This window comes from Callospermophilus lateralis, chromosome 3 (genome assembly GCF_048772815.1).
Source record: "Callospermophilus lateralis isolate mCalLat2 chromosome 3, mCalLat2.hap1, whole genome shotgun sequence".
NCBI classification, from domain to species: Eukaryota; Metazoa; Chordata; class Mammalia; order Rodentia; family Sciuridae; genus Callospermophilus; species Callospermophilus lateralis.
Window position 1 is genome coordinate 26,315,352 of NC_135307.1, and position 26,647 is coordinate 26,341,998.

At 46.7% G+C, this 26,647-nt stretch overlaps 1 protein-coding gene across 2 annotated transcripts in view; it reads right to left on the reverse strand.

Annotated features, from left to right (window-relative positions):
• Adck1 (aarF domain containing kinase 1) overlaps nucleotides 1-26,647 on the reverse strand; it is a 113,505-nt gene that overhangs the window by 56,982 nt on the left and 29,876 nt on the right. For both annotated transcript variants that reach the window (XM_076848065.2, XM_076848066.2), the window contains exon 4: nucleotides 7,523-7,726. In XM_076848065.2, coding sequence (XP_076704180.2) covers nucleotides 7,523-7,726 — 204 coding nt within the window. The remainder of the gene's footprint in view (nucleotides 1-7,522; nucleotides 7,727-26,647) is intronic.

Here is a 26,647-nt window from a genome sequence, read left to right on the forward strand (position 1 = left end):
CTATTTTTTATCTGTTGCCTTGCTTTTGAGTTCCTATCCAAAAAGAAAATCTTTGTGCAGACCAAGGTCCTGATCCATTTGATGGCTTATATCTTTCCGTCCTCAGCACAACCCTACTAAAGTGAAGGTTCTGTGACCACCCCTGTCTACAGTGAGGAAACCAAGGCTCAGAAAGAGCACCCAATTCACCCAGGGTGACAAGAGCCATGGTTTGCATTTGGGATTTAAGCAAGACACTGACTCCAAAGCCTGTTTATTTAATCTGTTTGCTATTCTGCCTCAGAAATAGTCACCTTGCTCCTTCTAGAGCCACACTTGCTCTCGAGACCTTGCTCCCAGCCGGTGGTTTAGAGAACTCCAGGCAGACCCTCACACAGCACTGTACAGAACAACAGGAGGCCACCCTGCGGACCAGGCCCTTGAACGCCCCTGGGCCTCAGCCAGGAAGTCCTGGTCAGAGGGAGTGTCTTAACCCATTGTTAAGCTCCTCTTGTATGCAGGCCCTGGGCAGTGCCCTGAGGGAACCCAAGATAAATGAGGAGACCTGTCATCACTGAGGTGACCAGATGGCCAAGCTGAGCTAGACGACCACCTTCTAGATCCCGAGAGATGCGTGAGAGGTCAGCAAAGGCTTCCCGAGCACAGAGGCACTCGAGGAACTTCTAGAATCCAATTCAACAACATTTTCTAACACCTATTCCATACCAAGCCCAAGCCAGGCCCCACGGGGATTCAGGATCAGGAAGTGATGAACCATGAGCATCAAATAACTGCTTAAGAGCTACGGCAGGAGAGGGAAGCGTCCAGGGCAACAGAAAAGAGCCTTTCATCCTGACCCGTGATGCATGAGAAGGCCCCGCAGGAAAACGTCACCAGAAACTCTACCTCAGTTTCCCATCTATAAAATAAGGCTCATAATAAGTGCTTATGAAAATAAGCTCATAATCAGATGCGATCTTGGGAACCGTGGCTGACTCCTGGCTGGCGTTCAGAATGAGGGAGTGTGAGTGTGTCTGTGTGTGCGTGCATGATTAGACCCTGAGGCTAAAGGAAGAGTCCCAACGAGTAGAAAGGGGGAAACGAGGGCAGTGAGACGCAAGGACAGACCCAGGAGTACATGAGATTGAGAGAGGGACCCGTGGGCAGCCGGGCCGCAGCTGGCTGAAGGGCAGGAAAGGCCAAGAGGCCGGGGGAGCTGGCAGCCCCGCTCAGGTCTCCGCGGAGATTTATTCCACAGCCAAGAGCCACGGGGCCGACTGAGGAAGACTCCTCTGGAAACCGCAGGACAGTGGGCTAAAGGTGGCCCAGAGACTGGAGTAGGAGTCCCCGAGGGGACCTCACGGGCAGCACAGGGGTGCAGCCTGGGGCCGGGCAATGGCCGCAGGATGGGGCCTGGGCCAGGCGCTGGGAGGAAGGCCAGCCAGGCCACTGCGGCCGCCCCCTTGCCTCTCCCCGGTGACTAATGGCAGGCCATCCGTCCTGGATGACATCAATGCTTCCCTGCCATCCATCTCCCACTCTTAAATTACCATTTTATGGCCAAAATCTCTCCATATAATTGATAAAAATCTCCTTTTGATGTTTCGCATTATTGGGGGGGAATGTTTTCTATTCTTCATTATGTTTTTAATATAAATGCATTTTTTATTGAGATCTGCTGGGAAGGCAGGCTGAGGACAAGCAGGAGGGGGAGCTCTCCCTGCCCCCACAGGCCTCCCTGTACTCAGCTCCGCGGCCACCAGATCCTTATGTTCCATTCCCAGAACACCCACTCGGTGGCCTTTTGGGGCACAGTCTGGGGAGACAAAGAAGATAGACATTGGACCAAAGGGCCGTGCTCAGGGCAGGAGAAGCCAATCTAAGGACAGTGACACCCTCGAGGTGACCCTCACGGTGGCTCAGGCCAGAGAAGCAGCCTGGGGTGAGGTGCAGGGCTGGCAGACCCAGAGCACCACAGGGCAGGGACCCCCAGGGCTGGCGCAGGACCTGCACATCCATCCATCTCCCACTCGATAACAGACTTGTACGGAGGTGAAAGGACAGGGAGAAGTGGGGAGAGCACTGGAAAGAAGACGGCAAAGAAAATGGGGACAGGAAGGAACGCATGGCCGCAGCCCAGGGCGGGGCAGGTACTCTGCCAAACTGGGGCCCACAGGCGGAGTGGATCCCCAGAGCCTGACCACCTGTCCAGCCTTCGCCCACCCCAGGACATGTTCATCCTCCGTCCCCCACAACACACACACACACACACCCACCCCTCCCAGGACACTGCAGGGGAAGCAGTCTAGTGCCACCTGGCAGGCGAGAAGGGCTGGGGAAGGATCCTGAATACAGCACAGCCACCAACGCCAAGGCCCTGGGGACCATGGCTCCTGTGACTCCTCCCTGGTAGCAGCCAGACCTCTGCCTCCACCACCTCGTCCCTCACATCAGCCCAGCACAAATGTCACAGCCCCTAACCCAGAGGAGATGCCGCACAGGGCCCTGGAAGACTGCAGCCCCCCAAGGTGGTGCAAGTACACAGACGCCCAGGAGGCTCCCTAGGCAGCCCCTGGGGCGTTTCCAACACTGAGGAAGGGCTGGGCTGGGGGTGGAACACGGGGAACTGGTTAGGAAAAGTATGAGAAAGGAGAGTTCTAGCAAAATACCGTATGGGGCAGAGAAGCATTCCAAATATCAGAAAACCCAGTTCAAGACCCGATTCTACATTTACAAGCCCCCCAGGACGGAAGCTGCTTGCTCACAGAAAGCACCCAGCGTAACACAGAAATACTAACATTTGCTGACCACTTACCTGCGCTAGTATTACGGTTTGGATACGAGGTGTCCCCCAGAGCTCACGTACGAGACGACACGGGAATGTTCAGAGATGAAATGATCAGAAGGCACTCAGAACCAGAGACTAATACAGCCAGCTCTGTTCTAAGTGCTCCACCTGCATTAGTTCTTTCCTTCCCACAGCAAGCCCACAGGCAGGTATTATCATTACCCCACTGCAATACCTGGAACCTCATCAGTGGATTAATCCATTTGGTGGATCAATAGTTTGAAAGGGTTATGGTGCTGGGTGGTAACAGTAGGAAGGTAGGGTGTGGCTGGAAGAAACAGGTCACTGGAGCATATCTTTGGGGGTTACATCTTGTGCCTGGTGGCTTAATCTCTCGGCTCCTAGGTTGCTATAAACTGAAAAGCACTCCTTGGCCACAGCCTTCACCCTGATGTTCTGCCTCACCTTATACCCAGAGCAATGGAGCTGACGGATCATGGACTGAATCTCGGAAACCTTGAGCCTAAAATAAACTTTTCCCCCTCTAATTTGTTCTTGTTGGGTATTTTGGTCACGGCGATGAAAAGCTGACTAATACAGCCAGCTCTGTTCTAAGTGCTCCACCTGCATTAGCTCTTTCCTTCCCCACAGCAAGCCCACAGGCAGGTCCTATCATTACCCCTTTTAACACATGAGGAAACTGAGGGGCAGAGAGATTAACTGATGTGCCCAGGGTCACAAAGCTAATAAACCAAAAGGCAGCTGGCTCCAGGCCCTCTGGTGGGGGTGCCAGACGTCAATGGTGGGGAGTACGTAGCAGAGAAAATGGCTTTCCTCAAGGTCATGAAGGGGCCAAGGTCCTACAGGCCCCTCAGGGGCATGCACCCAGTGACCTAAGGACCCCCAACTAGGCTCCTCCTTCTGGAGGTCATCACCTCCCAACAGTGCACCCTTGAGACCAAGCCCTTAACACAGGGGTCTTCTAGGGACACTAACCAAATCATAGCACGAGTCAACAGCCTCATGGCTTAGACCTGTGCCTGTGCCATTCAGAGTGGACAGATGTCAGCCTGGGCTCTTTGGCCAAACCCAAGAGTAAAAAGAACTAGAGTCTTACCCACCCGGCAAGGACTCCCCTCGCAGGAAAGGGCCTGGTCTCTGACACCCCTGGGTGACTCGCAAGCTCAGGCGCCATCTTCTGGCCAAGGCAAGCACTGCACTCCACAACCTCAAGGGCACTCAGCACCAGAGGCTATCCCCAACCCAGTCCAGAAGCCAGGTCACTTCTGAGGCAGCAGAAAAGAGCCAACCTCCCGAGGAAACAGAAGACCCTGGGTCTCATCCTGTTGCTTGTTCCTGCCCCCTCACTTAGCCAAGTGGTCCCAGCATACTCTCTGCTGAGCCAATCCCTGTGTAAGGATAGTGCCCTTTGCTTGTCCTCTGCTCTCCACTACTGGTGCCAGCTGATGTCCAGAGGTGTGGACTGATCTGGAACCAAGTATAACTGTGGAGTCCGAGGTCCAGAAGTGCTGGAACCTGAATTTCATCCCTCTCCCTCATGGGCGGGGGTGGGGGGGCACACCTCAGGGTCAGCTCCATCTAACTGGAACAGGAACTGGTCTGAGGACACAAATGACCCTCTGTGAATGAGAAGAGTCCCCAGAGGCACCATCCTTGAGCTTCTATCTAGCCACCCCCCTGCCTGCAGTCGGAGATTCAGGAGCACTTGAGCAGCATTTTAACCTGGGAACCTTAGGACCTGACCAAGGACGGGACCCAGAAGGACAGCAGTGCATGGGCCAGCATGGCACCTGGCGGGGAGAGCTGCTCTTGAGAAGTGTCGTGGGAGGGGCTGGAGGAGGGAGGAAGTGCGAAGTGAGTGACTTGCCCCCGCCCTCACACCCCCGCACTCACCTACCCTGCTTCCCACACAGCCCTTTGCCCCTCCCTCCACCCACAGACTAGAAAGTGTGTCACCAGGGAACAAATGCCATCTTCCCAGGAGGGAGTGGGGGAGACCGTGATCGTGCGCCTGTGGGGGCTGTGGTAAGACACCAGAGGTTTCTGAGCTTCCCAAAAGCAAGGGACGGCCCCTCAGAACTGTGACCTCGACAGCCTCCCTTTCTCAGAAGGTTCCAGATAAACGGGGGCAAGAGCCACATGGCCACCTCGCTCAGGACTACTTGGCTAGGGAAGGCTGGAAAAGAGGTCCTCCAGATGCAGGAGATGATTTCCAACCCCAAACATCCTCCAGCCAGCGGGGTGGGCCCAAGGTAACCCTGGCACCCGGCACTTTTCATCCCACTCTGCCCCGGCTGTGGCCTCACCCCCTCCCCAGAGGCTTCCAGGGGTTAATCTTCTGCTGCCTTCCCCTCTTTCATGTCCACCCCCACCATGCCACATGCCAGTGATAATCCACTTCACACTGTTATTACAGTGACTTGTTTAGTTTTAATTTGGGGGTGAATCTCATGCTGTTGGAAGCTGGAGGCCAACAGTCTTCGTGAGAAGCAAAGGTGCTCTCAGACTGGCACCAGATTCTGCCTGGGGACCTCTCCAGCCTAACCCTGCTCCTCCTAGCTTGCAGCCTGAGCCCTCTGACCCCAGTTCTAATTCTATTTGCCTTTCATTCCATCTCTCTCCCTTCAGAGGAAATGTTCCTCAGTGCGGGGGAGGTTTCCAAGCCCATCCTAGGAATGGTTCGAGCTTCTACAGAGTCAGCTAATGAGGCTTCCCTCCAGGTCACCACTGAGGAGTGCAGCATCTTGGACTGACACTGAGCAGCTGGTGCCTGCTCCACAATAATAGGTGCCAGCCCCTGATAGTCAGGGCCAGTTCCCTGCAGATCAGTAAAAATGGAACAACTGGTCTTCATCCAACCTCTGCCCCATTCTCCGCTCTGCCTTGAGTAGCCTGAGGAAGTTGTCATTCATCCATTGACTCATTAAACAAACACGGGTACCTGCTTTAGACTGCATCGCTCTGGGGCTACAGATTCAGGATAAAAGAACCATTAAGGTCTTCATCCCCAAAGATTTTCTGACATCTGATGGAAACACCTAGGTTCAAGTACCCAAGCCTCAGCTAGCATGAGTTAGTTGGGGGGAGGCGAAGTTCTGCGGAGCCTAATGTGACTCGCATAAGAAGACTTCACAGAAGAGCTGCAGTTTGGCCAGGAAACCAGCTCCTAGCACCTAGCCTGGTGCTAAATGGACAGACAGAGTGCTAATGTCCTGGAATCACTCAACAGATACAGAGAACGGAGTAAAGAGACGTTCAAGCAGAGGACAGATCAAAACACAGGCACCACGGGCTCAGGGTGCATAGAGTGTGACAAGCAGCACAGTGACCAATGCAGGGGAATAGCCACAATTACAGCAGGACCTGACACTAGCTGAGCACTGCGGCATGCTGGGTGCTCCACAGAGCCTCCCCATTCCTGTCGCTCTAGTCCTCACTGCTACCCGAGAGGGTGCGGACTACGGTGATCCCCATTTTTACAGATAAGGAGAGTGAAGTGCCAACAGGGTATAATTTGGGCTAGGTCCACAGCCCTGGCTCCAGAGCACAAATGCCACCCTCCACCGCCCTCTGCCCCACCAAGTTACAGTCATGGAACAGGAAGGAGGCAGAGACTGGATGGGCTGCACCTTGAGAGCCCTGCTAAGCATTTTTATTTTAAGGGCAACTAGGAAGCATGAAAGGTCACAAACTAATCTCAGGAAAGGCATCCGCTGCTAAAGGCTCAACTTCAAGGTGATTTTGTTCAGAGAACTCTAGAAGACCTAGAATTCTCTAAGAGAATTTCAGATAACAGGTAAGGGCAAAAGGGATTTCAGTAAAGACCTCTGAGGCATCCTCAAATTATAGCACCTAAAAGCTGGACCTGACCCACTGCTCAGCCACCTGCTCATCCCCTCCCTGTCCCCAGAGGCAGTGACCAGAGCAAGTCAGTGAGGGTCCATGCAGCTGTGCCCAGTTCGGCACAAAATAACACCCTGTAGGTTACTGGCATGAGTGGGAAGGAATGCTCAGGGCAACCAGGGCTGCTGTACAGAGGGACCTTAGCTCCGTTCTCTGTCACTCCAGGGCCCCAAATAAAGATGAGGAGTTGAGACTGGAGAAGGCAGGCTCTAGCACTTATAGGGATGCTCTTCCTACAGTCAGAAATGACTGACAATGGGACAGGCCACCATGGGTGGCACCTAAGACAGGAAGCTTCCTACCATGGGGGGTTAATCAAGCAGAGGCTGAATGAGTGCCTACCAGGGATATTCCAGAGAAACCAAAGCATGGAGCTCATGGACAGCTTATGGATGGCACCATATAAGCAGCGTGCGAGAATCACCAACAGTGTCCTTGACCTTACTACCCAAGGCTGCAGCCTTCATTGGCAAAATGGAATTAGTAACAGTACCCACTGTAGGTTTGCCATGAGGATCAAATGAGATGAGGCATGGACACAGCACCATTGTGGGAATGCCATAAACCCTCAGATGTTGATAGAAATTATTAGGCTAGACCATGACTCATTAGGTTGTATCCAAGACAACACGTATATTTTATACTTCAACTTTTTTTTTTTACTGAGGTTCCTTCCATCCTCTCTGATCTCAGCACTGAAAGTGTCTATGACATTTGATTTTGCATTAGTGGTGGGACCCCAGTGCCCTGGGCCCAGGCGGCAAGAACCGTGCCAAGACCTTTTCAAAAGCATACTGTCCTGGAGCCAGCCCTCCTGGCAGGGGTGAGTACCTCCTTGCCCAGGTCCTCCCGGATGACCTGGCGGACCTCCTGCATGCTGCTCTGCGGGGCCTGGCTGTGTAGCACCTTCAGCGTGCTGGTGTACTCCTCGGGCAGCAAGTAGTCCAGAGCCCCCAGGTGCTGGCCCACCTTGATGAAGGTGCCCCGGTTGGCACAGCAGAGATCACAGAGACGCCTGGCAGAGCGGAGGTGCACCTGCAGGGAGACAGATGCGGGGACAGAGAGGCGTGAGTGCAGGCTGTTCTGAACATCATTCCCCTCCCCCGCCCGCTGTACCTGAATACCTTCCCTCAGTCCCAGTGCCTAAGGTGGGGCATGTGCACACACCTTCAACATCCTCCTTCAGCCTCCTGATACTCTCAGGGTCCATTCCAATCTCATACTAGTGTCCGCCTTTGCACATGGCCTTAAGCTGCCAATCTGTTCTCCATCAAAACTGACCTGGTCTGAGTCACACTCCCTAGAAATCAGTGTTCAAGGCTTTCTGGGGCTTTTCTGTTTGGCTTTGGGGAGGCGAGATGCTGAGATGGAACCCAGGGCCTCAGACATGCTAGGTGAGCTCTCCTCCACTGAACCATATCCCCGTTCAAGGCTAATCTACTAATGGTTCATTCTAAGGTGTGCCAAGTTCATGTATTTGCCACCCAGACCTCAGACACACTAATAATACTTCATGTTGGTTTGGGTCTCTACAGTGGATAGTCAAATACATCCTATCTCTTAAGACAGCTTTGGAAGGCAGTGTTGGTATCTTTTAAGATGAGAAACTCAATTGCCTTATTTATAATTAGTGAATAAAGGTCAAAGGAAAGGCTATAACACACTCCAAATCTGGAGCTTGTTTAATGTAGCAAACTTTGGCAGGGACTCCTCTTTCCTGAGGGAATGACAGTGTTGGGGGCATGAGGCATATGACATAGGCTGTAGGACACACTGTCCAGGATGCAGGGCCCTAGCTTACATCCTGATTCTCATCTACCCCAGGCTGTGCATCCCAGTCATCACTCCAGACCAGCTGAGGGTTTGGGAACCATGAGGATCCTGCATTGCAGAACCACAGCCTGTAGGCAGGATGGGGCCCTGGGTGCACACAGAAGACAAGGGATCCCAGCATCCCAGGGGGACCTGGTACCCTGCTTGCACCAACAAAGTCAACAGAGCATCAACATCGAGCATGAACTTATACTCTCAGAAGGCTGGCACAATTAACACGTTTCAGGGCACTAAAACCAGACTTAAATAACAACTGATAACAAAGATGGGGAAAATGTTCAAAAGTCCTATGTAATTAGTTGCCAAGTGAACCACATAGGAAACGACTACTTTAGAAACTGAGAACACGAAGCCCTGAGCACCCTCATCCCGGCAGCGGGGACACCCAGCCCACCCACCCCACAGCAGACTCCAGGCTTCAGCAGCCATCCTTAGGCTGGTCTACTTCTAGCTCTGGGGCCGGTCTACTTCTAGCTCTGCTGGACACCTCTGCATCCTGCTCCAACCCATTTGGGGCCAACCCTGAGTACACACAGCTTGGTCCCTCTGGGCACAGCCCTCCAGCCTTGATGAGGACACGCAGTTCAAGCCACACCAGGGAGAGTCTCTTTTTCTTGGCAGAAGGAAGAGAGGAAATTAACTCTAATTGAGAGAATAAGAGCATGAGCATCCCTAGAAGAGTCGAAGGGTCAAGGGACACTGTCTCAAGAATTGGAGACTGGGGACAAAGCCAGCCAGTGTCTGATGGCAGAAGGTCATGTGGAGCTGGGTAGAGTCGGGGGCCATGGCAGGCCAAAGCCACACTCAAGCTGTAGTAGTAAGGAGATGACAAAGGTCATGGTCAACCCACAGCCAGCCATCGCCAGGCAGTCAGTATGAAGGTTCAGGCCTCAGTGGACAACTTTCTGCAGCTGAAATAGTTGGCCTCAGATTTTAACCCAGCAGAAGAGAAAATGCACAACCAACAGCAGAACAGGAAGAGCCAGAAAGGTGGGCACACCTCTCCATCCAGAGTCGCCAGAGCCAGGTCCTCCATCCGCTCCCCAGCAACACTGCCCGGCGTGCCACTCACCCCCAGAGGCACACTAAACCCCACAGCTAGCTGTTCTGGGAGTCAGCTGGGCAGTTAGCACACCCAAAGGGAACAGAGGCTAGGAAGGGGGTGAGGTCATATCCAGCTCTCCTCCCCTCCCAGGAAAGACATCCACTGCCACACACTCGGAGACTTACTGCAGGTCCAGACCCTGCCCTCAGCTATCTGGGGACACCCAGAGGGCCACTCACACAACAGAGAACACCACAAAGCAACAGGTATTAGAGAGAGTTCAGGACAAGGTGGGAAATCACAGATGAAAGAAACAAAGGGGCTATGAGCAGACACTCAGGCTCACGGGTGACGTGGGGCAAGGCAGGTGCTGGTTACGAATGGACAGATGCTTCTTGGCTTAGGACGGGGTCTGGAGTTGCAACTTGATCAACCAGTGAGAAGTCAAAGATGCATTTGATGCCCCTGACTATGGAACATCACAGCTTAGCAACAGGGCATTGTAGAGCAGGGTGGTGACCCTGTGATCTCCTAGCTGACGGGGTGATGCAGCTCACTGCCACCACCAGCATCCAGAGGGAGTTTCATGACATCACCTCTAGTCCAGGGAGGTCAAAATTCCAAGTATGGTTTCCACTGAAGACATATCGCTTTCGTATGATCATCAAGTCAGAGAATCATTGACTCCTGAGCAGGGGTCCTGCCTGTCCTGCCTCTCGGCTCTGAATCTACTCTTCTTTGCTGAGATACTAAAGCTGAACCCTGGGTCATTTTTCCTTTGTCAGAGGACTTGATGATATCAGTCTGGGTCATTCAGGGATCCTGGGGACACTGTGAGGCCATAGCAGGCACAGAGGTCCCCTTACTGGTTCCAGTGTGCTGCTCCAGCAGAGACAGGCAGCCAGCAGGGACAGCATCCACTCAGCCTCACAGACTCGCTGCAGCCCACACCTCCACTACCCATGGTCCACTTCCGTGGAACTCAGGCCCACCCTCCAGTGAGTGTCCTGGCCACCCCTACAGATGAGCTCAGCCCACCCCCTCCCATAAGTCTCTCTGCTACCCAGCGGGCTACTGCCATGGGCCCACTCTGGCTCAGGCCCGCACCACAGCCACCGCTAGCGTCCCAGAGCAGCCCTGCCTGCTCCATGGGCCAGCTCCCAGCCTCAAGGGTGGGAAGAGCTCTGCTGAGCCCTTGGTTCGTACAAACTCACAGTCCCCTGGCCCCAGAAGGAGCAGTTTTGGGTGCTTGCCACGTCTGCACCGGCAGAGTCTCCTTCTACCCCTTGCAGGACTTGACCACCTTTTACTAGTTAATAATTCTTTATATTCAATTTTTCCTATTCAAATTACTGGTATGGCTGGGCTCTGGCTGATACAGAGTTGGCCCCTGAAAGTGAATTGAATAGATGAAGTTGAAAAGGGAAAACACTTCAGCTAGAACAACAGACGCAAAGGCACATCATGCATGTGTGTGTTGCTGTGTGGGTGTGTGTGCAGAGGGTACTGCACATGTGTTGTGTGCATTTGCTACATGCACATGATTGTATGTTGCTCTGTGAGGGTGTGTGTGTGTGTGTGTGTGTGTGTGTGTGGCGGAAAACCCTGCTCCACTATTTTCTTTAGGTTGGACTCACATCTACATTTGTCTCTGGCACTGACAGCCCTCAGAAAGCACAGGACTCGCCCTGCCCAGTCTGCCCTAAAGCAAGCTGAGTCGGGGCCCTACTGTCTGTCATCTGTGACATGAGCCAGTGCCAGGTGGGGTGCCCCTTGGCACAAAGTGATGATCACATTCAAGACCACGCAGGGAGCCCTCCCTGGTCACCCAAGCCCAAGAAGGGGTGGTCCACCTCTAGCTCACCAGTTACCTGGCACATCAGCTCTTGGGCCAAGTGTGTCTGCTGTATACACTGCATGCTCAGGGTTAGCTGTGCAGGTGCCATTAATATAGACAGGTGACAGTGATTCTTATGTTCACAAAACCACCATCCATGAAACTGAGTCAGCATCTACTGCAAATTGCACCCCACATTTCCATCAAAGTTGCCTTTGACCTGCTTCTAACACACACACACACACACACACACACACACACACACACACAGAACTGAGGAACATTGCCACTCACCAAAAACTGAAAATATTATTTAAAGGCCAAAAGACCCAAATGCTGAATAACACAGCAGAAACTCTGCTCTCCAGGGTCACTTTCCTGCTCTAATTCCCACTGTTCTTCAGGATCAGAAGCCAGGCCCATGCAGATGTTCAGGAAGGTACTGACTTAGTGCAGACTCCCTCTTTCAGTGTTCACAGGCAGCAGGGAATATATACAGGAATCTCACAGTTCCCTCTTCCCAGGATCCTATCCCCAACTATGCCTGTGTGCTTGAGGGAAAGAACAAAGCATCCAGAATCTCCTGAACTGGGCACCCCACTCAAATCTGGTTCTAACCACACACACCCTTGACCACACACAAGGCAAAAGCACCTGAGGGACAGGCAGATAAATGAGAGTTGGTTTCTAACAGCACTATCCAACAGATCTTGATGCAGTGACGGAAAGGTTCTCTATCTCTACTGTCCAGTACAGTTACCCCAGCTACGTGGCTTCCCGGCCTACAGTTAACACTCAGACATAAGTGGTGGTGGTGGCTTTTGTTTTTAAATCTGTCCACTATCTATGTAACAAAGATCTTAGAATGTGTCTTTAAAGATGAAGAAACAATGTCAAAGTTCAGTGACAGCCCCCAAATCCCACAGCCATAAATGCTAAAGCTATGGTATTCTGGTTTGGATATGAGGGGTCCTCCGAAAACTTCTGTTAATATAGGAACGGTCAGAGGTAAATGATTGGATAGTGAGAGCTGTGACCTAATCCGTCCATCCTACTCTGAATGGGCTGGCTGGGTGGTAACTCTAGGATGTGGGGCATGGCTAAAATAGGTAGGTCATTTGGGCAGTGTCCTGGAAGGGTGTTCTTCCCTGTAGCCTCTTGTACCCTCTCCTCTGCTTCCTGGCCACCATGAACTGAACAGCTTTCCTCCACTGAGCCCTTCTCCCATGATGCACTGCCTCATCTTGGGCTCAGAGCAACTGGGTAGGCTGCCTATGGACTGAGACCTCTGAAACTGTGAGCCCCAAATAAACTTTTCCTCCTCAAGTTGTTCTTGTCAGGTATTTTGGTCACAGCAACACAAAGCTAACTAAAACACACGCTATGCCCAAACCTTGATCTGTCCGATATGGGGCCCTGTGTACCAGGTACCATGTGCCAGGGAACAAGCATTCATGAAATTTCTCTTGTACCAGGCATTGTTGGGAGCTGAGAAGAAATACAGCCCTGGTCTTCACATGACAGGAGCTTACAATGTAGACTGACACACCCCCATAAAACCAAAATTACAAGAGCAGGCAGCAAAGGCAGCTGCCCATCACTCCCAATGTGTGATATACGTTGGATGGTCACCAGGCTAGGCACAGGGAGGCCGTGGCAACCGAAACAAGTGCACACCATTTGAAAGGCCAATGTAAGCCGCAGGTGGTCTTAAGTCAAAGGAGGAGGAATCATATAATGGTTAAAAGCATTGGCTCTGGAATCAGAAAAACTTGGATTCAAATCCTATTTTGATAGTTACTTGTCAAAGTTACTTGTCAAAGTTAATGAACTCTGGAACCTTGGCTTCCTCATCAGTAAGAGAGGGAAAATAATTATGCTCTTCATCATGATGGTTCATTGAGGTAATGCATAAAAAAACCCAGTGCAGGTGCAGGGCCCAGCAAATAGTCAGTGCTTAATAAATGAATGGAAAGAGAAAAGGAAAGGGATCAAGCTTCCCAGAAAAAATGAAATTTAAAAACAAAAAAAACCCTCCAGGCCCATCCACTCTCTGTGCCTCACTTGATTGGGTATAACAAGTCGGGACCACAATCTAATAAACAGAAACAACAGCTAATTTTATGGACTGTCATCTCAATTGCAAAGTACCGGTGCAAAAGAAACACAAATAACAACAGAGCATTAATTTAAACATACAGACTTTAGGTTCTCGTCCACAAAGATCTTTCTACTTTGCCTGCTACCCTGACACCAGCCACCCCTTTGTTCCCTGGATTCCAGGGCTGCCTCTACCCAGCACCTGGGTGTGTCACGGCAGCACACCCTCACTGACAGGCCCCACACCCACCTTCTATCCTGTCACAATATCCCAGAAACCACCGGCAAGTCCCCCTGCCCGGGCTCCAACCTCCTTTCCACTCCAAGCTCAATAACTGGCTTTATGATTATCTCATTACCATTAACCTTGCTGCAATGAATTTTATTTGCCTCATATTAATTAAAGCATTGTCCTCACCAGCTTGGTTTGTGGTTTGAGAGGGGGACAATGAATAACTAATAAGATTAACTCAGTGCTGATTAGTTATTGATTTGGCCAGATACAGCCACAGCCTAAGGAAGATAACTCTTTCCTCATGTCTGAATCCCTGTGAGCAGAAAGGTACCAACGTCAGACTGGATCCACGGGGCTCCTCGTCAGACTGGGCAAAATCTCCAGTAGGCCTCAGGGGCATTGGAAGACAGAAAATACACACACACACACACACACACACACACACACACACACCACATGTGTCCCTCACAAATGGGAAGGAAAAGGGAGATGGTGAAAGATAAGGAAACAGATCCCAAACAGACTTTTAATGAATTCTTTTAGTCAAATACTCAAGTCTCAAAGGACTGAATATTAACAGCAGTATCTCTGGGCTGCGAATTTATTCCTTTTTCTTCTTGATTTTTATATATTTTCCAAATTTCTTAAAACTAATGTATGTCGATAATGAGGAAGGATTTTTTTAATCCATCCCTTCTTTGGCATCTTCTAGAAATGGAAAAGTCCTGCTGTGGGTTGGGTGATGGGTTGGTTTTGTACAAGACTCTGCCGTGCAGACTGAGAGGAGTCCAGCAGCACGGGCCTTCTCTGGGAGGACTCCACGTCCCTGAGTGTGTTCCATCCTGAGAAGAGGAATCATGACTCCTCCCCATCCCCAGGGTCTTTGATGGCTCTTACTCCTTGCTTTCAGTTGTCCCTTAGGTATTGTTATGGTTTAGATGTAGGGTGTCCTCCAAAGGCTCCGCTGTTGATGCAGGAGTACTCAGAGGTGACATGACTGGATGAGAGCTGTGACTTAATCAGTCCATCCTAATTTGAATTGGTAACTGTAGGCAGGTGGGGTGTGGCTGGAGGAGGTGGGTCACTGGGGATATGCCCTCAAAGGGTTCATCCACCCCAGGGGCCTTCCCCTGCCTCTGCTTCCTGACAGCCTCCTCCCCCACCCCACCCTGCCGTTAGCTGAGCAGGTTCCCTGCCCTGGGCCCTTCCCCGTCATGTGCTGCCTCACCTTGGGCCCAGAGCAGTGGAGTTGGCCATCTGTGGATGGAGACCTCTGAACCCACAAGCCCCACATCAACTTCTCTAAATAGTTCTTGTTGGGTACTTTGGTGATAGTGACAAAGAACTAACTAAAACAGACAATGAAGTAAAATTCATCGTGTCTTGGAGCAAAGAAACAAGTTACAATTTATAAAAGTTTTGAGGAGTTTGGCCCCAGGTTAAAGCCCACTCGGACTGCACGGGACTGTTAAGAATTGGTTAAGAACATGGGACCCGGAGTGCCTCAGTCTACATTCCACTTCACCACTCAGGAGCTGCTGACCTTGGGCAACTTATGGAGCCTGCTCTACCCCATAATCTAAAAAAGGAAGATAACAACAGTAGCTACCTCCCAGGGTTCCTGGGAAGATTAAACAGGGTAAGGTAACACAGGCACTCCACGTGGCCAGAGCATTTCACCACTAGGGAGAACCTGACACAGGCAGCGCCATTTTGAAACACATCCTCCTTCTCAGAACTGTCACCCCATGGTCACTCTGATTCAGCCTGACCTAGACCCCAGACAATACTCCATCATTACACCAGAAAGGGAATTCTTATCTGGGACTGAAACCTTGAGAAACACCTTGTTTGACATGGAACAGTGACCACCACAGAATGACGGTGACCACCACAAGGACTCTTCCCTGACAAGCCACTAGCAACAGCCTAACCGCAAAAATCCCCCCACTCTGTCATTCCCTGTAACTTCCCTAAGTGGAAGACAGGTTCCAACCTCTGCTGGGAGCCCCCTGCACAGGTTTGTCCCAAAGACCTATTTTACTGTTAAGCTCCTATCTCTTTATTTCTTTTGTTCAGTTCTTTCCTTCCATCTACACTAATTGTAAGGGAACCTGGAAATTGTTTTCAACCGGGTACAGTAAGATGTACAAACATGGAGATGATTGTCATGAAGCAACAAGATTTTAGTCACAAATGCCTAGAAGCCGAGGCATGGCGGGCCTTATGGGAAAAGGACCAGGGATAGTCGGGGGCAGAGGGAGCCTCCTGCTGTGGGTTCTGTGGGCAGGAATGGGTGAGGCAGGACAAGTGGTGTAAGACCGGTTAGTGTGGATCATTTCCACATGCTCTGGGGCACAGGAGCTCTCCCTTGGCTGGTTCCTGGCCTGGGGCAATGAGGGCTGGGGATTGGGGCCAGAGAGCAGAAGAGTACTGTGGAGAAGGTAGCTGGGGAAGGGGCTTTGGGCTGGTTGGTTTGCACAGGAAAGGCACACCTCCAGGAAAGCTGACATTACCTCTAAGAATTAGTTAACCCTGGGAGGGGAGGGCCTTCTTATGCCAGCAAGAACCCAAAACAAGAAAGCACAGGAAACAGGAAACTAGCGGTGTTCCAACTGGGATCTTATCCAGGGCCATCTACAAGCTGATGCCACATAAATGAGCAGCCCCTGCCCAGACCTCTCCCCTGAGCCTGACAGATCCAACTGCTTCTCTGACTTTGCTCCAGGGTCCTACTGGCCACTCCTCAAACAGCACGACTTTCTCACCACACCGACCACCAAACCTGCTTCTCCCAGTCTTCCTCACCTTAGGAAATGACAATTCAAAACTCGAAGTTTCTCAGGCCATAAATCTTGATGTTATCCTTGACTTCTCTCCCAAAATGAGGACTCCTATTACCTTCTCATCTGGAACTATGTGGAAACTGGACAAGAAACATAAACCAATACTTTCCAAGGCACTGGACATCAGGCAAGGAAGAGCAGTACTCCTAAGAGACGGGGGAGAACCACAGTGAACCCTACAGTGGCCCCAGTGGCTGCTCAGCTTCCGCCCATGATGCTGGGAGGAAGCCAGGCTCCCTGAGCTGAGGAGATGGAGCTGAGCCGTGGAAGACCTTGCACGTCAGAAGAGCGCTGTACAAAGAAAGAACACAAAGATCTGCAGAGGACCTACCTCAAGTACGCAGCTGAGCACTTGCAAGATCTGCCTGAGTCCAGGGAAAGAACAACCCAAAAAGATTCAGGTTAACAGCATCCCCCACTCACACAGGGCCTGCTTCCACCAGCCACACTGGAAAAGCCACATAATGCATGGGGCACTTGTTATCAAAGCCAAGAAGGCCTTGCCTCCATAGTGGGAAGTTTCCTAAACACTGTTCCATTCCCATCCAACAAATAGCAAAAGGAAGACTTGGAATTAAAAAAAAAACCTATCTCCAAGTAACTTAACTGTGTCCCAGAACAAATCTCAAGAATATGTCTAAGAGGGCTGGGGTTGTGGCTCTATGGTAGAGCGCTTGCCTAGCATATATGAGGCACTGGGTTCAATCCTCAGCACCACATATAAATACATGAATAAAATAAAGGTTCATCAAAATCTAAAAAAAAAATTTTAAAAGCATATGTTGTGTCTGAGCAGTAGAGTGTGCACCTAGCACATGGGAGGTCCTGGGTTTGAGCCTCAGCACCACATAAAGATAAATAAATAAAATAATGGTATTGCGTCCAACTACAACTAAAAAATAAATATTTTTTTAAAAAAGAATGTGTATAAGAATACAAAGGTGCCTAACACCCCAAAAGATAAAAGCATAATATCTGACATCTAATTAAAAATTTATCAGATACGCAAAGAAGCAGGGAAATATGACACATAATGAAAAGGAAAAGAAGCAATCAAAATCAACCCAGATGTGAAACTGATATTAAAGTTAGCAGAAAATAACATTAAAGCAGGTATTAATAGCTGCATTTTGTATGTTTAAGAGTTAAATAGAGATGTGGATGATGAGAAAGTAAGCAAGAGCTCCCAATGAAACTTCTGGAGATGAAAAGTTTAGTGTGTCAAATTTTAAAATTATACACACACACACACACACACACACACACAGGATATGATTAATGGCAAACCAGACATTGCAGGGGGAAAAAAGGCTAGTAAACTTGAATACCTAGCAATATAACTATTCAGAATGAAACACACATGGTAAAATAATTTTTAAAGAACACCAGTGAGCTGTGGGACAAATTCCAGCAACCTAGTACACTTGTAGCTGGAGTCTCCAAAGACGGGAGGGGAAGGAGAAACAACATGTAAAGAAACACTGGCTGAAATGTTTTTAAAGTTGATTTTTTAAAAATATATAAATCAATTGATCCAAGAATCTTAACAAGTCCCAAGCACCAAAACCACAAAGGAACAGTTTTAGTTAGTTTTTTCATCACTGTGACCAGAATATCTGATAAGAACAAGTTAAAGGAGGAAAAAAAAAAAACTATATTTGGGGTCATGGTTTCAGAAGTTCAGTCTGTGACTGGCTGACTCCATGGCTCTGGGCCCAAGGTGAGGTAGCATGTCATAGGGGGAGGGTCAGGGGGAGAGGAGTTGCTCTGCTTAGGACAGCAAGAAAACAGAGAAAGCAAGGGACAAGGACCTGCAGGAAGGAAGCAGCCTTCCAAGGCTCAGCCCAGAAACCCACCTTCTCTAGCAGCACCCCAAATGCCCACAGTTACCCCCAGTCTATTCAAATTACGATGCACTGATTAGGTTATGGCTCTCGTAATCCAATCATTTCATCTCTGAATATCCCTGCATTAACAGGAGCCTGGGGGAAGGGGGGGGTACACTGTTCATATCCTAATCATAACAGGAACCTACATAAATAACTTTTCAAAACCAGTAATAAAGAAAAATCTTAAAAGCATCCAGAGAAAAAAGAGGAACAAGGTTAAGAAGGACAATAGATTTTTTCACTGAGAACAATACAAGTGTAAGTTAGTAGATCAACACCTGTGAAAGCACAGAAAGAAAACCCTGGCCAGGTGTAGTGGCTCACACCTGTAATCCAGTGGGTCAGGAGGCTGAGGCAGGAGGATCTCAAGTTCAAAGCCAGCCTCATCAACTCAATGAGACCTTGTCTCCAAAATAAAAAATATGTATATATCAAAAGTGCTGAGGATGGGGCTCAGTGGTTAACTTCCCCTGGGTGGAGAAAAACCCAGGATTCAATACACTCTGAAAACATCTTTCAAAAACAAAGGTAAAATAAAAGCTTTTCTCAGACAGTGAAAGGTGATAAGATTCATTTCCCTGCACTATAAGAAATATTGAAAGACTGCCATCAAGCAAAAGGAAAATGATACCAGATGGAAATACGGATTCACATACAGGAATAAAGAAGGCAGAAGTGGTAACCTAATGGGTAAATACATAAAAATTTTATTTTATACATTTTCTATCTCTTTAAAAGATAAGTGGCTGCTTAAACAATGTGGAGTTAATAACAATGCAATGTGTAATTCACAACATGTTAAAGCAAAATGTATTGAATCAACTGTATAAAGTTTAGGAAGAGACATGGACATATATATACTCATAAGGTTCTTATAGTCTTTGAAGTGGCAGAATATCATTTGAATGTAGACTGTGACAAATTAAAGATATACACTGCAACTAAAGCAGTCATTAAAATAATGGAAAAGTTGTAACTCATAAACCAACAAAGGAGACAAACAAAGGCTTCAGCATCCACCATAAGAAACACAAATTAAGCCCAGAGTAATCCAGAAAAGGGAGAAATGATAAAGGACAGAATCAATGAAGTATAAAACAAGAGAGAAAACTGAAGACAGTCTATTTCCCAACTCATTCTGAAACCATTGTTCCCCTGATGTCAAAACCAGACAGACAAGAGGATACAAGCTGTAGGTCAATGTCCACTGTGAACACAGATGCAGAAATCTTTTTAAAAATTCGTAAATCAAATCCAACAAAGTAAACAAAGGCTCTGAGGTCTTTGCATCCTATCAGGTGGTGCACAATTTGGATTCGTCTCCTTCCCTGCAATGCTAAAACTTTGATCACGTCATTAAGATGGTCATTTCATTAAGATGGTCATCTACCCAATTTCATTTACATTTACTTCTTTGCCCTTTATGATTAAGTATTCTGTGGAGAAGTACTGCCAAATTTTGTAAATAGCCCACTCTATCAAATTTTTATTGATTGATTGATTGATTGATTGATATCAACTTGGACTCATGGATCCCTACTTTTTCCAATGAATGGTCCATTCCCATCATTGCTTATTTAACAACCTCATTGAGGTATTCTAGGGTATATTCAATAAATACACATATTTAAAATGTTCAATCTGATACATTTTCACATTTGTGTGTATCTGTGAAACCATCACCAAAATCAAGATAGTAAACATATCCATCTCTTCCTAAAAGCTACCCATATCCCTATGTAATTCCAGCCCCATCCTTTCATACACCTCTTATTTCTAGACAACCACTGACCTACTCCTTATCAGAACACACAAATTTTTAGTTGTAAATAAATGGAATCACAGCCCATACTCAGTCTTGTCCAGTCTTTTTCACTCAACATAATTGTGCTGAGAATCATGTATGCTGTTGCCCATTTCAATAGTTAAGTCTTTTTTCTTGCTGAGTAGTATTCTACTGTATGAATATACCACAATTTGTTTATTCATTCACCTGTTGCTAGACATGTGGGTTGTTTCCAATCTTGAAATATACGTAAAAGCTTCATGTTTTGGTGGGTAAACATGCTTAGGAAGGCAATGCCCAAACTGAAGATACATGGTTGACTTTTTAAGAATTTGCCAAGGGCTGGTAAGTAGCTCAGTGGCAAAATGTCTGCCTTGCATTTGCAAAGCCCTGGGTTCGACCCCCAGATCCAAAAACGACAAAAAAATAATAATAATAATAAGATTTAAAAAAAAAAAAAAAAAAAAAAGAATTTGCCAAGTTTTTCCCAAGGTGGTTGTACCATTTTACATTCCAAGAGTATATAAGAGTGCCTCTTCATCCTCCCAATACTTGGTATGTATGATAAGTCTTTTTTCTCATTTTAGTCATTATTAAGGCTTCAATTTCTATTTTCTAGTGACTAATAACATTGAACATCTTTTCGTGCACTTATCTGCCATTTCTATATCCTCTTTGGTGAAATTTCTGTTCAAATCTTGTCCATCTTGTAATGGATTATTTGTTTTTTTTTTATTATTGGGTTATAGGAGTTTTTACATATTCTATAAACAAGTACTTTACCAGATACATGATTGGCAAACATCTTTCCTTTCTCTGGTGACATTTGTCAGAACTAAAATGGAGTCACTTGCATCAAAACCTAATTAAAAAAATAAAGCCAAGAGCCTATGAAGGAGGTCCCTCATGCACAAATGCCTACAATAAAAACAGGCACCCTAGGGGCTGGGGATGTGGCTCAGTGGTACAGCGCTTGCCTAGCACACGCGAGATCCTGGGTTTGATCCTCAGCGCCACATAAAAATAAATAAAGTAAAGGTTTTGTGTCCAACTACAACTAAAAAAAAAAAATATATATACACACACACACACATATATTTATATTAAAAAAAAAAAAAAAAAAAAACAAGAACTCTCTCTGAAGGGCTCTTATATCCACATGTCTGTGATGGAAACTTTTGCTAAGGGCTTTCCAAACTGCAGCTTGCTACATGAAGCACATGATGGACAGCAGGAGGCACAAGAACACCTGCCTGAACTTTGTGTCTGCTAATGAACTACGTCAACTCCTGAGACACGACCTTGTGCGCAATGCTGTCTTTGCTTCACAACAAAGCACGTGTACTTCTCTCTTTTCCCATTGAAAGCTTCTTCCCGCCTTAACCTCCTTGGATATGCCTGTGGTCCCCATAAGCACACATATTCCAGACACATAATCCTCTCCCACTCACAATTAAACTCAAGAATTCCTGAGAGAATCTCTGTTCATTATTTCGGTTGACACTCTCAACAGTTTTCAAAAAGATGAAGTTTTTAATTTTTATTAAGTAAACATGACCTCTCCTTGTTTTCTGCATCACGTTTTTGGTATCACAGCTAAGAAATCTTTGCTTAACCCAAATCACAATGATTTTCTCCTGCTTTCTTCTAGAAGTTTAATAATCTTGGGTTTCACATTTGGAGGTGTCATTTACTTGGAACCAATTTATATAGAGAGTGTGAGGCATGGATCAGAGTTCAGTTTTTTTATATTGCTGAACAAATGAATCCTTCTCCACTGAACTGCCTTTGCATCTTTGTAAAAAATTAATTGACTGTATTTGGGTGAGTCTATTTCTGGACTCTGTTCAGTTGGTCAGAACCTGATCAGTTTGTCTACCTTAACATCAACATCATATTATCTTTATTATGATAGTTTTATGATAAGTCTTAAAATCAGGCATTGTTAGTCCTCCAACTATGCTCTTCTTTTTAGTGTCATTTTCTAGCACCTTTGGCATTTCCTTATAAATTTTTTAATTAGCTTGTCAATTTCTTCAAAATGAAAAAAAGCCCATTGGAATTTTTATTGGGATGGTCATTAATCTGTATAGACTTACTTAGCGACAACAGACATCTTAACAATATTGAGTGTTCTGATCCATGAACATGGTATATCTCCCCCATTTATTAAGTTTTCTTCAATTTTACTCAGCAATGTTTTGATTCAGATATATATCACTTTAGAAATTTCCCCTAAGTAAATAGTCCAAGATATGGGAATGGGGTAAAGCTATGCACAAAGATGCTCATCATAGAGTTAATTTATGTGTGGGTTTGTGTGTGTGTGTGTGTGTGTGTGTGTGTGTGTGTGTAGATGCAAACTAAAAGTGGGGAAAATGAATTAGTTATGTAAGTTATAGAAGAGTCACACGTGAAGTATTCGATTTAGGTGAAGAATTGATAACATGGAAAATTGCTAAAGATAACATATTAAATGTGTAAAATACTTCATTTTATTGATAGAACACTATTGATTATAACAGGAACAGGTCAATACAGAGTATATTAAAATTATAATGAGTTCAGATTGATGAAACTAACTTTTTCTCAAACCCCTAATATTTTATAATATAGCTATTGCCTTAATGATTTTTTATTTTTACATTGAGATATAATTCATACACCACAAAATTCATCATTTTAATGTATATGATCTGGAGTTTTTAGGATATTCACTTTATAAAAGTGCAACTTTAAAACAAAAGTCTCTAGTCTTCATATAAATTGATTGGTACTTATTAATAAATAATAATGTTTGTGAATGTTCAAGCATTATGATTTTCCTATCATCTATATTGTACTAACACCCAACTCAATAATTTCATATAATAAAGTTGAGGATCAAACTTAAATTACCAAATGCCTTGTCAGTCCAATGCAAGAATTAATAGTTCCTTGATTTATCATTTCTATAATCATTAGTCTATATTTGAATTGTTGATTCCCTCTACCAACACAGGATATAAAATCTGGCTTGCTTGGGAAACAAAATCTTGTCCATCACATGCTCTGTAATAATGATCCTCATAGTGAATGCACAGTCCTTTACAATGGCCTTTCCCACACACACATCACCTCCCCAGATCCGGGAAAGAGCCTCTGAGGTAGGTACAGTCATTTTCCCCATTATATAGATGCAGAACTGAGGCTCAAAAAAGTCTGGGCCTTGCAAGATGATCAGCCAGTAAACAGTGGATCCAAGATTTCAGATTTTCAGTCAATGTCTTCTAAGTCCAAAACCCTCTACCTTTCTACAAGACTCTGCCAACCGCCCACACTGTTAAACACCCTCCTGAGTTAGAAGAAAGGCAACCAGGTGCCCAGCGCCTGCTAGGGGCCCTCTAGCCCCAGCTGTTTCCCAGGCCTGGGCCACACACTGAGCCACCCCAGGCCTGGCCATGTCTGAGCTCCCTGGATCTGTTCCAGTAAGCAAACAATGACACTGAGATTAGGAACAAATCCATGAACATACAGGAGTCTGGAAAGCACTCGTCCTACAAACAAACTGAGATGGGAAACTGCTGGGAGAAGGAAGGGAAGGAGCCCAGCAGGCCTGAGGTCTCCGGCAAATGGACAAGGCCAGAAGATGGTGCAACCCAAGGAGGCAAGTTTAGAAAGGGACCAGATACTGACCACAGTGGGAAAGGGAGAACAATCTTCCATGATGGTCCCAGAAGTCCCACCTGGCATTAAGCCTGCTCCTGCAGGATGGAAAGTCTACCTCCATCCTCTCCCCATCCACTCCACCACTTATTCAAGGCAATGGTGGGGAGGGCTCTCTGGTGGTGGAATGTGGATTATGACCAAAATGCTCCCCAGGACCACAGACATCAACATATCCATCACCACCTCATATTTCATCACCCAAATACCGGGATTTTTTCATCACCAATTGCAAACTCTAGAAGTACTTCAAACCCAGAAGATTCTAGAACATTCCATAGGGAATGAAGAGAAGCAGGTGCCTCTAAAGGAAATTCTAAGAGATACTTTGAATTTGCAGAGAAAGCGAATATGGGAAGATTCTATGTATGTTTCCAGCAAGAATCTAAAAGGACAATGCAATAGAAAAGTAACATTTTAACCGGCAATTAACAGTGATTAAGCACAGTAGTTCTTCTGTATCTGCAGTTTTGTTTTTCGTAGTCTCAGTTACTGCAGTCAAATGTGATCCAAAAAAAAAAAAAAAATTCCAAAATAAACAGTGTACACATCTTCGACTGCATGCCATTCTGAATAGGGTGCTGACATTTCACATTGTTCTGCTCTATTACACCCCGGATGTGAATCATTCCTCTGTCCATTGGATCCATGCTTTACAAACTACCCACCCACTAGTCACTTTGTAGCCATCTTGGTTATCAGATCAACTGTCACATCAGGCTTGTATTTAAATAACCCTTATTTTACTTATTAATGATTCTAAAGTAAAAGAGTAGCTATGCTACTAGCAATTCAGAGATGGAAAAAAAAATCCTTAAGTTCTGTTAAGTGAAAAGGTGAAAGTTCTTGATTTAGTAAGTAAAGAAAAAGAGTGTGTGCTGAGGTTGCTTAGATCTGCAATAAAGTATTTTAAGAAACACCATATTCACATAACTTTTATTACAACACATTGTTATAATTGTTCTATTGTTGTTAATCTCGTACTAATCAATAAACTTCATCATTGGTATATTTATAATACAGGTATCTGTAAAATCCAGTACTATCGTTAGCTTCAGGCATGAAAACTGGAGGTCCTGAATCACATCCTCCATAGCTAAGGAGGGGCTACTGCACTCACTATGTGGTGGGCCCCAATCTGAATACTTTCTACATGAATTATCTAATTTAACTTCATAGCTACCTACATAGCATGAAAAACTATTATCAACTATTTTACAGATAAAAAAGCTTTGGCTCATAAAAGGTTAAATAACCTGGACAGGGCACACAGGTAATTAGTGGCCAGAGCTAGGATCAGAACCCAGGCAGTTTAACTCCAAGACCACAATAGTCCAACTGTAGTGAAATGCTTTTAAAAATATCTGCACAATTCAGGGATGTGGTAGAGCTTAGCACATTCAAGGCCCTGGGGTCAATACCCAGGTATCCCTGCATACCTCAGAAGAAAAGGTTTTGGCCCAGGCCTCAAGGAACCTGGATTCTAGGTCAATTCTGCCAACTACTGCCCCTATTTATCAGGTCCTGAACAAATCATTTTGGCTTTCTGGACTTCAGCTGACTCGTTTATAAACAGAGAGGTTGGACAAATCAGGAGTAGCAAGTATGTGGCATCCATGCTTCCCCCGGTCACCACACCATGGCACAAATCAGACATCACTAATCAACCACCAAATGCACTCACCGAGCCCAGATGAAGACTCACTTATCACCATCCTGCACTGGGACAACCACTACTTATGGATGAGAGTTGGCCAAACCTAAGGTGGTTTCTAAGATATGTTCTGACTCTGAAAACCTATAACTCTGTAATTGGGCTTCTAAAGACAAATTTTTAATTTTAGCCCCAACTCCCAGTGGACTGTTGTCCCCGTGCCCCAGTCTTCCCGGTGCAGGACGGACACTGTGTTACACTGTGACATTATTCAGTCAGCTCCACTCTCCCCCACACCCACCATGAACCACACTCCAGGCCAAGGCCCAATTTGAGTTAGTCAGACTGGATCCACCCTTAACATGGTCCTGGGGTCCTCTCTCCCCCTTGTTTCCATAAGGGAGCCCAACTGAGGGGAGATGGAAGGCCAGAGCTGCTGACATAATGAAGGGGCACAGGTGCCCCTGCACTAAACACATGTCTGCCAAAAGGATAATACTCTCTCGTGGTGGTAGCACAGGAAATTGTGATCACTGACAGGTGAGTTTCTTCACCTGTCTCTCTTTCTAGGATTAACAACTACTGTGCTTAATCACTGTTAACCACTCTAGATTAGAGTTCTTTGAAATGGGACAGATTCTAAATACAGATTCTGTTTCAGAGAGGTCCATCCTAAAGGAAGGTTGCAGGAGAGAGGTATTTAGGAAGGGCAGTTGCTGGTGGCTGAGAAAACTTGATAAATAAAGCAGACTAAACAGTTGTCAGGGTTACTTGCATTTTACTAGGGAACAGAGTTCTAGGCCAAAGGAATTATTCTCTAATGGTGGAATTACAAGCAATCAACAATGATTGAGGGAGGTATTAAGCAAAGAAGTTGTTCCAGCATCCCTGAAATCCCAACAAATGAGTTAATGTGACTGTGCTCATCCTCAGCAAATAGCAAAGGGCTGCAAATTCAAGGGATTAATAATATTTTCACTGGCAACTTCTGACTCTGCCTGACAGTGGGCAAGCCTATCCCCACAC